This window comes from Dendrobates tinctorius, unplaced genomic scaffold (assembly GCF_039654945.1).
Source record: "Dendrobates tinctorius isolate UK_male_01 unplaced genomic scaffold, ASM3965494v1 ptg000396l, whole genome shotgun sequence".
Lineage (NCBI taxonomy): Eukaryota > Metazoa > Chordata > Amphibia > Anura > Dendrobatidae > Dendrobates > Dendrobates tinctorius.
Window position 1 is genome coordinate 823,012 of NW_027362062.1, and position 13,699 is coordinate 836,710.

The following is a 13,699-nucleotide window of genomic DNA, read 5'->3' on the forward strand; positions in this document are numbered from 1 at the left end:
CCAATACACACAAAGGAAATAAACGCGTGTATAACAAAAAATGTGTAAGAAATATTTCATTTTTTTTGGAACAATTTCAAGGGTGCCAACAATTTCAGTCATTACTGTATATAGGTATTGATTAACAGTTGGTCTTGAGTATTTCCGGCAGACAAAAATAAATTCTGCTGCTATGGAGACAAGCATTACCTTTGACAAGTGCTAAGTTTTATCAGAAAAGGTTCTGTCACTTTGAGACTGTGATTAATATAAAAGTTAACCCTGTCAGGTGAAAATTGGAAATTCAGTAAAAAAAAAATTCCAGAGGCGACTTGTTTTTGCGGGATAAGGTTATGTTCACACAATGAGCTTTTGTTGAGTTTACCGCCGCAGAATTTCTGACTGCACCTATTATGTAAATTAAGTTACTTGCGTTATTGTGTTCATTTTTTTAAACGTGTGTTTTATTCGCAATTTTGACGCAGAAAAAATTACTCGGCACCAAAAGCTCATTGTGGAAACATAGCCTAAGTCTTGTATTTCCCTGCAAAATCTAAATGAAAGTGATTTTGAAATTCTCGACTATCTTCAAATATTCTCCAGATTTGGCCCCATCTGATTATTATGTCTTGTTGTAACGACTAAAAAAATGATTGAAAGTTAGAAAATTGACTACAAACGAGATGGAAATTTATGAAGAACTTTAAGGCTACATTCCCATGATGAGTATTTGTTGAGTTTTTGATGTTGCAGATTTTCTCCACCTATTAGGTACATAACATTACTTGCATTTTTTTTTTACTTGTTTTTATTATGGGTTTTTTTCAGTTGCGTTTTTTTGTCGCTTTTTGGTATATCACGTTTTAAATAAAGTTGCTTTGTTTTAGAAGCTTCATGTCACTTGGCTTTAATAAAGTCATGTGCAGATTAAATGTTTTTTTTTTTTTGTTTTTATTTAAGTACGTTTCCTCTGTGGATTTTAACCCCTTAGCGACAGAGCCAGTTTGCAGCTTAATGACCAGGCCATTTTTTACAATTCTGACCACTGTCCCTTTATGAGGTTATAACTCTGGAACGCTTTAATGGATCCCGCTGATTCTGAGATTGTTTTTTCGTGACATATTGTACTTCATGCTAGTGGTAAAATTTCTTCGATAAGTCTTGTGGTTATTTATGAAAAAAACGGAAATATGGCGAAAATTTTGAAAATTTTGCAATTTTAAAACTTTAAATTTTTATGCCCTTAAATCAGAGAGATGTGTCACACAAATTTCTTAATAAATAACATTTCCCACATGTCTTCTTTACATCACCACAATTTTTGAAGCAAAATTTTTTTTTGTTAGGAAGTTATAAGGGTTAAAAGTTGACCAGCGATTTCTCATTTTTACAACAAAATTTACAAAACCATTATTTTTAGGGACCACATCATATTTAAAGTCATTTTGAGGGGTGTACATGACAGAAAATACACAAAAGTGGCACCATTCTAAAAACTAGACCCCTCAAGGTGCTCAAAACCACATTCAAGAAGTTTATTAACCCTTTAAGTGCTTCACAGGAACTAACGCAATGTGGAAGGAAAAAATTAACATTTAACTTTTTTTTGCAAAAAATTTACTTCAGAACCAATTTTTTTTATTTTCACAAGTGTTAAAAGAGAAAATCAACCACAAAATTTGTTGTACAATTTCTCCTGAATACGCCTATACCCCATATGTGGGGGTAAACCACTTTTACAGCACACGGCAGAGCTCGCAAGGGATGGAGCGCCGTTTGACTTTTTCAACGCAGAAATGGTTAGAATTGAGATCGGATGCCATGTTGCGTTCGGAGAGCCCTAAATGTGCCTAAACAGTGGAAACCTCCAACAAGTGACCCCATTTTGGAAACTAGACCCATTAAGGAACTTATCTAGATGTGTGGTGAGCACTTTGAACCTTCAAGTGCTTCACAGAAGTTTATAACGTAGAGCCGTGAAAATAAGAAATCCATTTTTTTTTTTCCACAAAAATTATCTTTTCGCCCCCAAATTTTTATTTTTACAAGGGTAACAGGAGAAATCATACCCCCACAGTTATTGTGCGATTTGTCCTGAGTACACTGATGCCCCTTATGTGGGGGGAACCACTGTTTGGGCGCATGGGAGAGCTTGGAAGGGAAGGAATGCCATTTTGGAATGCAGACTTTGATGGAATGGTCTGCGGGCATCATGTTGCGTTTGCAGAGCCCCTGATGGGCCTAAACAGTGGAAACCCCCAGAAGTGACCCCATTTTGGAAATTAGACCCCCTAAAGAACTTATCTAGATGTGTGGTGAGCACTTTGAACCCCCAATCTCTTCACAGAAGTTTATAAACGCAGAGCCATGAAAATAAAGTCTTTTTATTTTCACAAGTGATTTTTTAGACCCAATTTTTAGACCCCCAAAGTTGGTAAATAGTGGAAACCCCTCAATTATTGCTCCAACCCTAACCCTAAAACACCCCTAATCCCAACCCTAATCCTAGTTCGCCCTAACCCGAGCCCTAGTCCAACCCTAACCCTAACCCTAATGGAAAACTTAACGAAATAAAGAAAATATTTTTTTTTTATGTTGGCGTAACTAAGGGGTGATAAACGGGGGGGATTATGTACTATTTTGTTTATTTTGATCACGATGATAGTTTATCATCGTGATCAAAATGAATGAATGGAATCTGTCAGCCGGAGCCTGCAGCTTCCCGGCGGGCGCACTGCGCATGCGCCTGCCATTTTCTCCGGATCCAAGATGGCGGCTCCCACCGGAGGACGCCGGCGGGGCGCGGGACCACCGGGAGGGGACCCTGGACCACGGAGAGGTACCGGAGGGGATCGGGGAGCCAAGACCCCTGAGAAAATCCGACACTGGGGGGCGCTATTCACTTTCTCCACGCAGCGCTGTGGTTTATGTACACTTAAATACCGCCGTTAAAAGGCGTATCGATGGTCGCTAAGGGGTTAATCATCTCATTCAAGTCTATATTTCATCAGCTGACAAGTGCTCCTAACAGATGTGGGTGGAATCACGATCCACCCATGGCTGTTAAAATGTTAAACGCCACTGTCAATCTCTGACAACGGCATTTAACATTATTGTGCCGGAAGTGCGTCACTAGCTCCGCTCATCAGCGCCCGTGTCACATGACCGTGGGTCGCTGATGGGTTAGCATGACAACACGGGGTCTGCAGAAGACCCCTGTTGTTGTCATTGCCGGATAGCTATGAGCGCCGCCCTGTGGCTGGCGCTCATAGGAGATGATCATTTTAGCGACACATAGCAGAGCTGCAGCCATATTGTGTAGCACGAGCAATCAGAAAATCGCAGTTTCAAGTCTCCTAAGGAGACTATTGAAGCCAGTAAAAAAAAAAAAAAAAAAGGTTTTACAAAATATGAAAAAAATAACAGTTTAAATCATCTCCTTTTGCCTCATGAAAAAATAAAATAAAAAATACACGTTTGGTATCTCCGTGTTCATGATGTCCAGATCTATCAATATACAAAAAGAATTAATCCAATCAGTAAATGATGTAATGAGAAAAAATCAAAATGCCAAAATTATTTTTGCTCTTTGCCACATTGTAATAAAATGCAACAACAGGCGATCAAAACATCCTATCTACACCAAAATGGCATCAATAAAAACATCATCTAACCCCAAATCATGAAAAATGGAGACGCTACGAGTCTTGGGAAATCGTGCCATTTTTCTTTTGTTTTTTTTTTTATAAACTTTGGATATTTTTTTTTCACCATTTAAATAAAAAAGAACCTAGACATGTTTGGTGTCTATGAACTCGGAATGACCTGGAGAATCATCATGGCAAGTCAATTTTTGCACTTAGTGAACATGGTAAACAAAAACTCCAAAAAACAATTGTGGGATTGCACTCTTTCTGAAATCTCACCGCACTTGCACTCTTTTTTTCCACATTTTCCAGTACAAGACATGGTGAAACCAATGGTGTCGTTCAAAAGTACAACTCGTCGTGTGTGTGTGTAATGGTGTCTTTCAAAAGTACAACTCTTTTTTTAGGGCACGTTTAATTTGTACCAAGGTTGCTCATGTGTTATATATAAACATATATTTATGTTTTTTCACTTGCAACTTTGCATCATGGGTAATTGTCTGACATCGATTTTTATTGTGGTCCCTATGTGTGATACTGCGGCCCCACACACTGGTCATTCATCCTGTGTGTGGAGGAAGCTGACGCCTCAGGAGCGGCCATTGCTCATCCGTCCTCGGCATCCCGGCTTCTCCTAGCAACGGGTAACCACGCCCACTAGATTCCGTTCCCGCCCACTCTCCTGATGACGCACGACGCACGTCCAGACGTCTGTTGTTATTCCACGATCCCAAGATGGCGTCTATCATGGAGGGTCCGCTGAGTAAATGGACAAACGTGATGAAGGGTTGGCAGTACCGCTGGTTTGTGCTGGACTACAACGCCGGCCTGCTCTCTTACTACACGGTAAGTGCTCCGCGCTGGGGACGCAGTAATTACATCGCTTTTCAGTGGTATGTGAGAAACGTTGGACTGCTGTCCGGAGCCAGCCAATTAGTGCACAGATGAGGTAGGGCTTCAGCCAATAGGAATGGGCTTATGGTATGTCTGCAGCCAATGAGTGTACGCTCCCTGCAAGTTTCAGCCAATGAGCATGTAGGCGGGCGTTATATGGCGTGTATGGGGTCCGCGGGCTCACGCCATGTTGGTAGAGGCACAGCTCTCTGTCACCGCCGCCTCCCTATACACAAGACTGACCCAAAGTTCAGGACGTTAGTGCACTGAGAGCCGTGTTGGAATCACTATTCTATTTTACGACTTTACCACAGAAAGATGCAGGGGAATACGGTCGGGGGTCTGTACACTTAAAATAGTACTAAAAAAAAAAAAGTCCCAGACTAAGAATGGCTGGAAAAAAATAATGAAAGAAACTTAAAAAAAAAAAAAAGCTGAAACCCTGAGTTTTGTTTTAAAAATCTGTTATTGTACTGGAGAATCATGATCGGAGGTCATTCTTACTGGTCCACGAATGGCACAAAACAGTAAAAAAACCCAATGCTGGAATATCTATCTCTGTAGACTCTGTGTTACACTATTGCTGGCTGCAGAATGAGCTGTCTGAGAATCTGTCAGTGAGCTCACTGTGACCGTCTGACAGGACAGTTTGTACCTCTCGTGTCTTTTCTGAGCTCCTCTCTCCTCGACGTTGAATCCGTATAGACACAAAGGGCCTGGGAAAGGCAAACGGTGCAAAGGTTTTACTAAGCAAATAGCAAAAATGATTTTTTTATTTTTTTTTTTCTTTTAGTCCAAATTGAAGTCAGAAATGACAAACACATAACACAATGGTTTGGTCTCCAAGCATCTTGCGTTTTGCTGCATCCCTGACGCTAGGAGCTTTTCTGGTGATAAAAAAAATAAAATAAAATTTAAGATTCAGAAAATTGATTGTGGCCGTGTGAACAAGTGATAGGAGCGAGACTCTGGCTGAATATCGGCCTCTTCTGCTTCAGAACAGTCGTGGATGTGTTGGAATCTGAAAGATTCTCCTTAAAGGAATCTGTCAGCAGGTGTTTTCTGTGTAATCTGTACAGATGAGCGGAGTGGTGGAAGTTTGGGTTCTAATACCTGATGCAAACTTTTTAAAAAGTACCCAACTTACCTCCAGAACACTCTCTGTAGCTGGCTCTCTATATATAGCTGCAGCATGATGTAAGGGCAGAGACACTGATTCCAGTGATGTGTCGCTTACTGAGCTGCCTGCAAGTAAGCAACATTTTTTTTTTGTTGTTTAACATTCTTTGTTTCATAATGAAGCTTCCTGTAGCTGAAGTTAGAAAACGTCCCCCCATCTCCACGTCAGCAGTTTGTGAAGGCAGCGTTCTATAGCATGCCAGGCATACATCATGTAGGTAGTACGCATTGCACCAAAGTTCACTTGTCATGTCTGCACACATCCAGAGCAGTCCTGATGTGACCATAGCCCTCCGTACACCATGAATATGTCACGAGGGCTGCTGCGAATTGTCGTTTTTCTTCATTTAGGGACAAATAGTTGATGTATTCCCTGGTACGTCTATATAGTGCCATACATCAGGGTGTACTGTGAATATAGAAATTATACACACCCCTGTTTAAAATTACTGTTTTTTTTTTTATTTGCTATATAAAAAAAAAAAAAAGATCATACTGAGAAGAATAATTTCAGAACCTTTCCACCTTTTAATGTCACCCATAATCTGTAAAAATCCATTGAAAAACAAACTGAAATCCTTTCAGGTGGAAAACAAACCCATAACTAAAATTGATGTGGTTGCATAAGTATTCACACCCTTAATATAATGCCACACCCAGGGAGCACCGACCAATTATTTGGGCTGGTTAAACTTCTGTAGAATGGAGCCTCAATTAGAACAATAAAAGTGCATTTTTTATTTTATATCCCTTACAAAGTTTTTTTTTTTTTTTTTCTTTCTTAGCTTGTACTGTGAGTTTAGGCTGACAGACTCCTTTTAAATGAATATTCTGTTCTGTTAATTTCCCACCCATCCACCAGGTCTCGCTGGTAGAATCCCCCCCTGTTATCAGCAGAATGTGGGACTTATAAGTCTGTATTATTGGAGCGCAGACATAGCTACCTCTACATCTGTCTCTTCACATTCGCTTCCTTGTGTGTTTCCCATGATTAGTTGGATGCCTTTTCCATGTCGGTGACACGTCTGTGCCTCGGTGGAAAACACACATTTGGTGTAATGGAATTAGCTTGGAGTCGAATCCGAGCATAAGAAGCGCCGTCCTGCAGATCTGCACGAGTTGGCGATCGTTAGGTTTGGTCACATTGTTGGTTTACCGAGTGAAAGTTTGCTCTGGTGTGTAAAAGAAGTGAGAGCAGATGTGTGCTCAGTGAATCCGAGCATGCATCTGGGGGTAGAGCAGATTAATTCAAGCTGCCCTGGTGAAGAGTTCGGTCCCCTCTGGAAGGCGGTCTTCACTTCTGCATCCAACATGGTAGTCACTAACAATGTCATGACGTTGCGGTGTCCGTGATACCGGATGTAGAAGTGAGGATCGGACTGGACGCTAATTCAGGGTTTTTTCGCGGACTGAAAATTGTGGAGACGTGTCCAGTTTTGATCCAAAGGTTTGATCGAAATAAGTAGTGCAAGTCTATGGCTCCATGACAAGATTGGACAGCGGTCGGATGACACTGCTGAAAATCACTGATTAAACTTTTATCTTTTTCTTTCTCGTACATTAGAGGCCTCAAGTTGTAATGGCCGCCACAGGCGGGAGAATTTCTTCTTTGGGCTTAAGCTGCTCTCGCCGAGTTTTTCGGGAAGAAGACCCTGCAGCCCACGCCGCTGTCTTTTGTCCTGAAGCGTCCTTCTAGTCGTTTCCTGAGCACCTTTTGCAGAGTTTCTGGCCACCAGCATTTTTTTTTTTTTTTTTTACACATTTATTAACTAACGTCTCTCTGTCCATATATTCAGCCTTTTAAGATTTCTAAAGACATCAAGTGGTGAAATGAATTGACCGTCCAAGCGGACGCCACCTGAATCCGCTCAGCGTCTTTGCAAACCTTAAGAGGTTAAAAGAAGCTCTAAAACCTGAGTAAATTTGAAAATTAATATGATCGTTCTTTTTAGCATATGTAACCACCTGAAATAGGCCGTGGTGTGCACATACCCTTAGGCTATGTGCACACGCTGCGGTTTTTGCTGCGGTTCCGCTGCGGTTTTGGTCCTGCGGAACCGCAGCAGTTCTGCAGACATGGTACAGTACCATGTATCCCTATGGGTTTTCAAAACCGCTGTGCTCACGCTGCGGTTTTGCTGCGTTTTTTTTTCCGCAGCATGTCAATTGTTTCTGCGGATTCTGCTGTGGTTTCACACCTTTAACATAATAGAGGTGTGAAACCGCAGGCCAAACCGCAGGTCACTTTACCTGCGGTTCCACGGGAAAAAACCCGCAGGTGAATCTGCAGCGTGTGCACATAGCCTTACTGCGCCGTTACACTGGACGCCTGACGTGCAGAGTCCTAAAGCAGAAGTGCGAATAACTTTTAGAAATCATGTGAAATATTATGTGAAAGTCACTTCCTTTCTGCACAGAAATGGTTATATAACTACAACATGAAATTACGGTAATAAATTAACCCTCACTTTGGCCATTAGCCTTTGCTGCTGCAGGTCTTGTGGGACCGCAGCGCTCAGCGTTCCCCGCATGTGCCTTAGTTCTGCGTCCAGGGTTCTGCATGATTGTGACCTGGAGCTGGTTGCTCTTCTAGGAGCGGTGCAGCTGCTATAGCCGCTGACTCGTCATACATTATTAATGTCTGTGCAGCTGAATCCAGTCCAAAAATCCTTTCCGCTAAGTGTTGTGTATCCTGTCTTGTGCGTCTGTCACATGGCGTTTTCTGGCTGCTGTTCTTGGAAGGGAAACTGTTTTTTTTTCCATCTTTTCATTTTCAATAAAAAAAAAAAAAAAAAATCTCTGAAATTGAGTTTTAATGTTTATCTCTCAAGGGAGAGAGCGGATTGCGGCGTTTGTCCTTAGCGCACCTTTACAGCGCACGTGCGTTATACTGCCGGGGGCGGGCAGACGCTGGAGCGTGGGCCGGTGTTGATGTACTGTGCCACGAGGGTCCTATTCTCATTAGATACACTCTTCTTGAGTTTTGGATTTTCTACCGCAACTGTAGCGTCCAGTGCGCAGGAGCATCACGGAGAACACGTATAGGTTACGGTATGAAAGCTGTCTAAAGAGTTATTCCCATCATATAACAATATGGTATATTTATAAGATCTGCCATATCCAGGCATGGAGGGACCCATCTGCATGCCGGGCGGTCAGGTTGCGGAGTCATTAGTCTGATGCCGGCAGCTATGGTGCCCCTGTCCCATTGTGAAATTCCTAAAGTTGGGGATGATTGCCTCAACAGTAGTGATGAGCGAATGTGCCCGGATAAGGTGTTATCTGAGCATGCTCGGGTGCCAACCGAGTGACTTCTGAGTTTTGGAATAACATTTTCGAGTCCCCGCAGCTGCATGTCTCACAGCTGTTTGACAGCTGCAACACATGCGGGAATTGTCTATTAGGCTGTGTGCACACGTGCGGATTATAAGAGTTTTTGCCATGTTTTTTCACTGCGAAAACGCTTACAATCCGCAACCCATTGAATTCAATGGCATTCAGCACATGCTGTGCTAATGCTGCATATTTTTCCACGGCGGAATTGCATTGCGGGAAAATACGCAGCATGCTCATTCTTTTTGCAGAATCGCGGGGATTCCACTCACATAGGAATGCATTGATCCGCTTACTTTCCACATGTGGCTATGCCCACCATGCGCAAAGTAAGTGGATCACGTGCGGATGGTACCCAGGGTCTGGAGGAGAAGAGACTGTCCTCCAGGCCCTGGGTACCAGATCCCTGTTAAAAAAAGAATTAAAATAAATCGTGATATTCTCACCTTGCGGCGGCCCCCGGAGTCCTTCCCGCCTCTCACCACGCTGCCAGCATCTTCAGGTCCCAGTGAGGCCTTGCGACAATGACCTGTGATGACATAGCGGTCTCGCGTGATGCTACGTCATCTGGGGTCATTGCCGGGAGCATCGCGAGGATTGGGAAAGCTGCGGGGGCCGCCGGAAGGTGAGAATATCACGTTTTTTTTATTTTTAATATATCTTATACTACTGATGCTGCATAGGCGGCATCAGTAGTAAAAAGTTGGTCACACTTGGCAAACACTATGTTTGACGAGTGTGACCAACCTGTCAATCAGTTTTCCAAGCGATGCTCCAGATCGCTTGGAAAACGCTATCATTCTGCAAGCTAATTACGCTTGCAAAACGCTAGTTTATTGCGGAAATTCCGCATGCGTATTTCCCGCGGCAGGGAGTTAGGAATTGCCGTGGAAATTTCCACTGCAATTCCGCATCTGTGCACATAGCCTTAAATAGGTAATCGTTTCATGTGTTGTGGCTGTCGAACAGCCGCGAGACACGGAGCAGCGGGGACTGGAACATATTATTCAAGCACGCTGAAGACACTCAGTTAGCACATGAGCATGCTCAGATAACATGTTATCTAAGCACACTCGCTCTCCATCTTGGGGTGCAAATAATGCACTAAAAATGTTGGCTGTGGGATAGAATAGAAAACTGCCCCAAGTCGACCCAACCTCCAAAAAAACACCCAAACAAATATAATTCTGCCGTTATTTTTCACGAGCCAGTAAAAATGACAGGGTTTTTCAGTGTTTTTTTGTTTGCAGCATGACATGTGTACTTTTCTCTTTTTTTTTTTTTTTTTTTTTTTTTTTTTAATTACTGGTAGCGTTTTGGATGCATATGATTTTTTTTTTTTTCTTCTGAGATTAACAAGCAAATTTGGTATATCACAGTTGCATTGATATCAGGTTTGTGTCCTCTTTACTGCTTTGAGAAACCAGTGATGTGGCCCGTTCTGAGAAATGGTTGAAATCCTGTAGTTAGAGGCTTTCCGCTTTAAAAAAAAAAAAAAAAAAAAGTCTTACAGGTGCTATGTTTCTATTGATCTTTCCATGGTCCAGTATTGGGTCTCTGCCGCTGCTCCCGCTGTTATTGTCTGCAGCGTTGATGTCGCTGCAGACAGTCGGTGAGCTCAGCGGCTCGTGCTGTCTGCTCGGGCAGAGCTGCTGTGCTCATTGATCGGCTGCAGCAGTGCAGACAATAATGGACACACTGAGTGACGGCGGAGACTCCGCGCTGGACAAAGTATTCAGCTGGGGAACAGGAAAACCTCTTTAAAGGGATTTTTTAGTAAGAATAAGATGGTACCTATCTATTATTTATTTCTATAGCACCATTGATTCCATGGTGCTGTACGTGAGAAGGGGTTACATACAAATTACAGATATCACTTACAGTAAGCAAACTAACAATGACAGACTGATACAAAGGGGAGAGGACCCTGCCCTTTCGGGCTTACAAGCTACAGGATGGTGGGGAAGGAGACATTAGGTTGGGGGGTTGCAGCAGTTTCGGTGTTGGTTGAGGTGATATCACCGGTAGTGGTGAGAGAGAAGGAGGTAGCGGGGTCATAGCAGGCTATAAGCTTTCTTGAAGAGGTGGGTTTTCAGGTTCCGTCTGAAGGATCCAAATGTGGTTGATAGTCGGACTTGTTGGGGCAAAGAATTCCAGAGAATAGGGGCTATTCGGGAGAAGTCTTGGAGGCCATTGGGTGAGGAGCGAATAAGTGTGGAGGAGAGAAGGAGGTCTTGGGAGGACCGGAGATTATGTGAGGGAAGGTATCGGGAGATTAGTTCAGAGACATATGGGGGAGACAGGCTATAGATGGCCTTGTAGGTCAGTATTAGTTATTTGAACTGGATACGCTGAGGGAATGGGAGCTAGTGAAGAGATTTGCAGAGGGGAGAAGTGGAGGAGTAGCAAGGAGAGAGATGAATTAGTATGGCGGCAGAGTTAAGGATGGACTGGAGTGGTGCGAGGGTGTTAGCAGGGAGACCACAGGAAAGGATGTTGCAGTAGTCGAGGCGGGAGATGATGAGGGCATGCACAAGCATTTTAGTACATTGAGGGTTGAGGAAAGTCGGATTCTGGAAATATTTTTGAGCTGGAGGCGACAGGAGGTAGAAAGAGCTTGGATGTGCGGTTTGAAGGACAGGGCAGAGTCAAAGGTTACTCCGAGGCAGCGGATTTCTGGTACTGGGGAAAGTGTGATGTCATTAATTGTTATAGCTAGGTCGGGTAAGGAAGATCTGTGAGATGGGGGAAAGATAATGAGCTCAGATTTGTCCACATTGAGCTTGAGGAAGCGAGAGGAGAAGAAGGAGGATATGGCTGATAGACACTCTGGGATTCTGAACAGCAGAGAGGTGACGTCTGGGCCAGAGAGGTAGATCTGAGTGTCATCAGCATAAAGGTGGTAGTGGAATCTGTGGCACTTTATGAGGTGCCCCAGACCAAGTGTATAGATTGATAAGAGTAGGGGTCCTAAAACAGCCTTGGGGGACTCAAACAGAGAGAGGGTGGGATGAGGAGTTGGTGTGGGAGATGCTGAATGTGCGGTTGGAAAGGTATGAGGAGATCCAGGATAGGGCAAGGCCTTTGATGCCGAAGGAGGAGAGGATCTGTAGTAGGAGGCAGTGGTCAACTGTGTCAAATGCAGAAGACAGGTCTAGGAGCAGGAGTATAGAGTATTGTCCATTTGATTTGGCTGTAAGTAGGTCATTAGTAATTTTGGTCAGGGCTGTCTCAGTGGAGTGATGGGGTCGGAAACCAGATTGTAGATTGTCAAAGAGCAAGCTAGATGAGAGGTGGGAGGAAAGTTGAGCGTGGACGTGCTTTTTCCAGGAGTTTGGAAACGAATGGAAGCAATGATATTGGGCGATAGCTGGACATAGCGGTTGGATTGAGGGTTGGCTTTTTAAGGATAGGCGTGATTGTGGCATGTTTGAAAGCAGAAGGGAAGGTACCGGACGTTAGTGTATACAGTATAGGTGACAGCTTCTAGAACGGTGCGGGCCTGACTGCTGGGACCCCCACAGATTGCCAGAGCGGGGACATGATTGTTCAATTCCAGCTGGAGCAGAACCTCTGCCATGCTACACATGATGATCGCTTGGCTGACACTTTTTTTTTTTTTTTTTTTTTTTTTGATGAAGGACTGTATTTGATAAGCAATTTATCATCAGTGCATCGAGCTTTGTAATAAATCAACCAATTATTGCAAATACAAACCATATAGTGACACAGTTGGTTTATCAGCCTGTCGTGGGCAGGATGGGGCTGATGAGCCGTTCTGGGTAATGGCACATGGACAATTACAGTGCCGGCTTTTAACAAGATCATCGATGCATAGTAATCAAGCAGCCGGGATCTGGAGATTGCACATTGTGTAAAGGCTCGTTCCCAGTCTCTCCATTATTATGCACCAACGCGTCTGAGTATTAATCGCTTGTGTAAAATTAGCCATAGTCAGCGCAGACATGGCCGCTGCACGTAGCGCCATCTACTAGTGGTAGCTACCCTGTAAGTTGGTGCTTAACCCTCTAGGCTACGTTCCCACCATGAATATTTGATGTTGCAAAATTTTTGCACTTATTAGGTAAATTGGTTGCATTTTTTTTTTTTATATATATATATATATATATATATATATATATATATACAGTACAGACCAAAAGTTTGGACACACCTTCTGATTCAAAGAGTTTCCTTTATTTTCATGACTATGAAAATTGTAGATTCACTCTGAAGGCATCAAAACTATGAATTAACACATGTGGAATTATATAATTAACAAAGTGTGAAACAACTGAAAATATGCCTTATATTCTAGGTTCTTCAAAGTAGCCACCTTTTTACTTTGATTACTGCTTTGCACACTCTTGGCATTCTCTTGATGAGCTTCAAGAGGTAGTCACCGGAAATGGTTTTCACTTCACAGGTGTGCCCAGTCAGGTTTAATAAGTGGGATTTCTTGCCTTATAAATTAGGTTGGGACCATCAGTTGTGTTGTGCAGAAGTCTGGTGGATACACAGCTGATAGTCCTACTGAATAGACTGTTAGAATTTGTATTATGGCAAGAAAAAAGCAGCTGAGTAAAGAAGGAGTGTCCATCATTACTTTAAGAAATGAAGGTCAGTCAGTCTGAAAAATTGGGAAAACTTTGAAAGTGTCCCCAAGT

General features: G+C 42.9%; 1 protein-coding gene across 3 annotated transcripts in view; it reads left to right on the forward strand.

Moving 5' to 3' along the window:
• Positions 1-4,210: 4,210 nt before the first annotated feature.
• OSBPL9 (oxysterol binding protein like 9) overlaps positions 4,211-13,699 on the forward strand; it is a 98,219-nt gene continuing 88,730 nt past the window's right edge. For 2 of the 3 annotated variants that reach the window (XM_073563649.1, XM_073563651.1), the window contains exon 1: positions 4,211-4,472. In XM_073563649.1, the coding sequence (XP_073419750.1) occupies positions 4,362-4,472 (111 nt within the window). In that variant the 5' untranslated portion in view covers positions 4,211-4,361. The remainder of the gene's footprint in view (positions 4,473-13,699) is intronic. The other variant, XM_073563648.1, reaches the window with a different exon arrangement.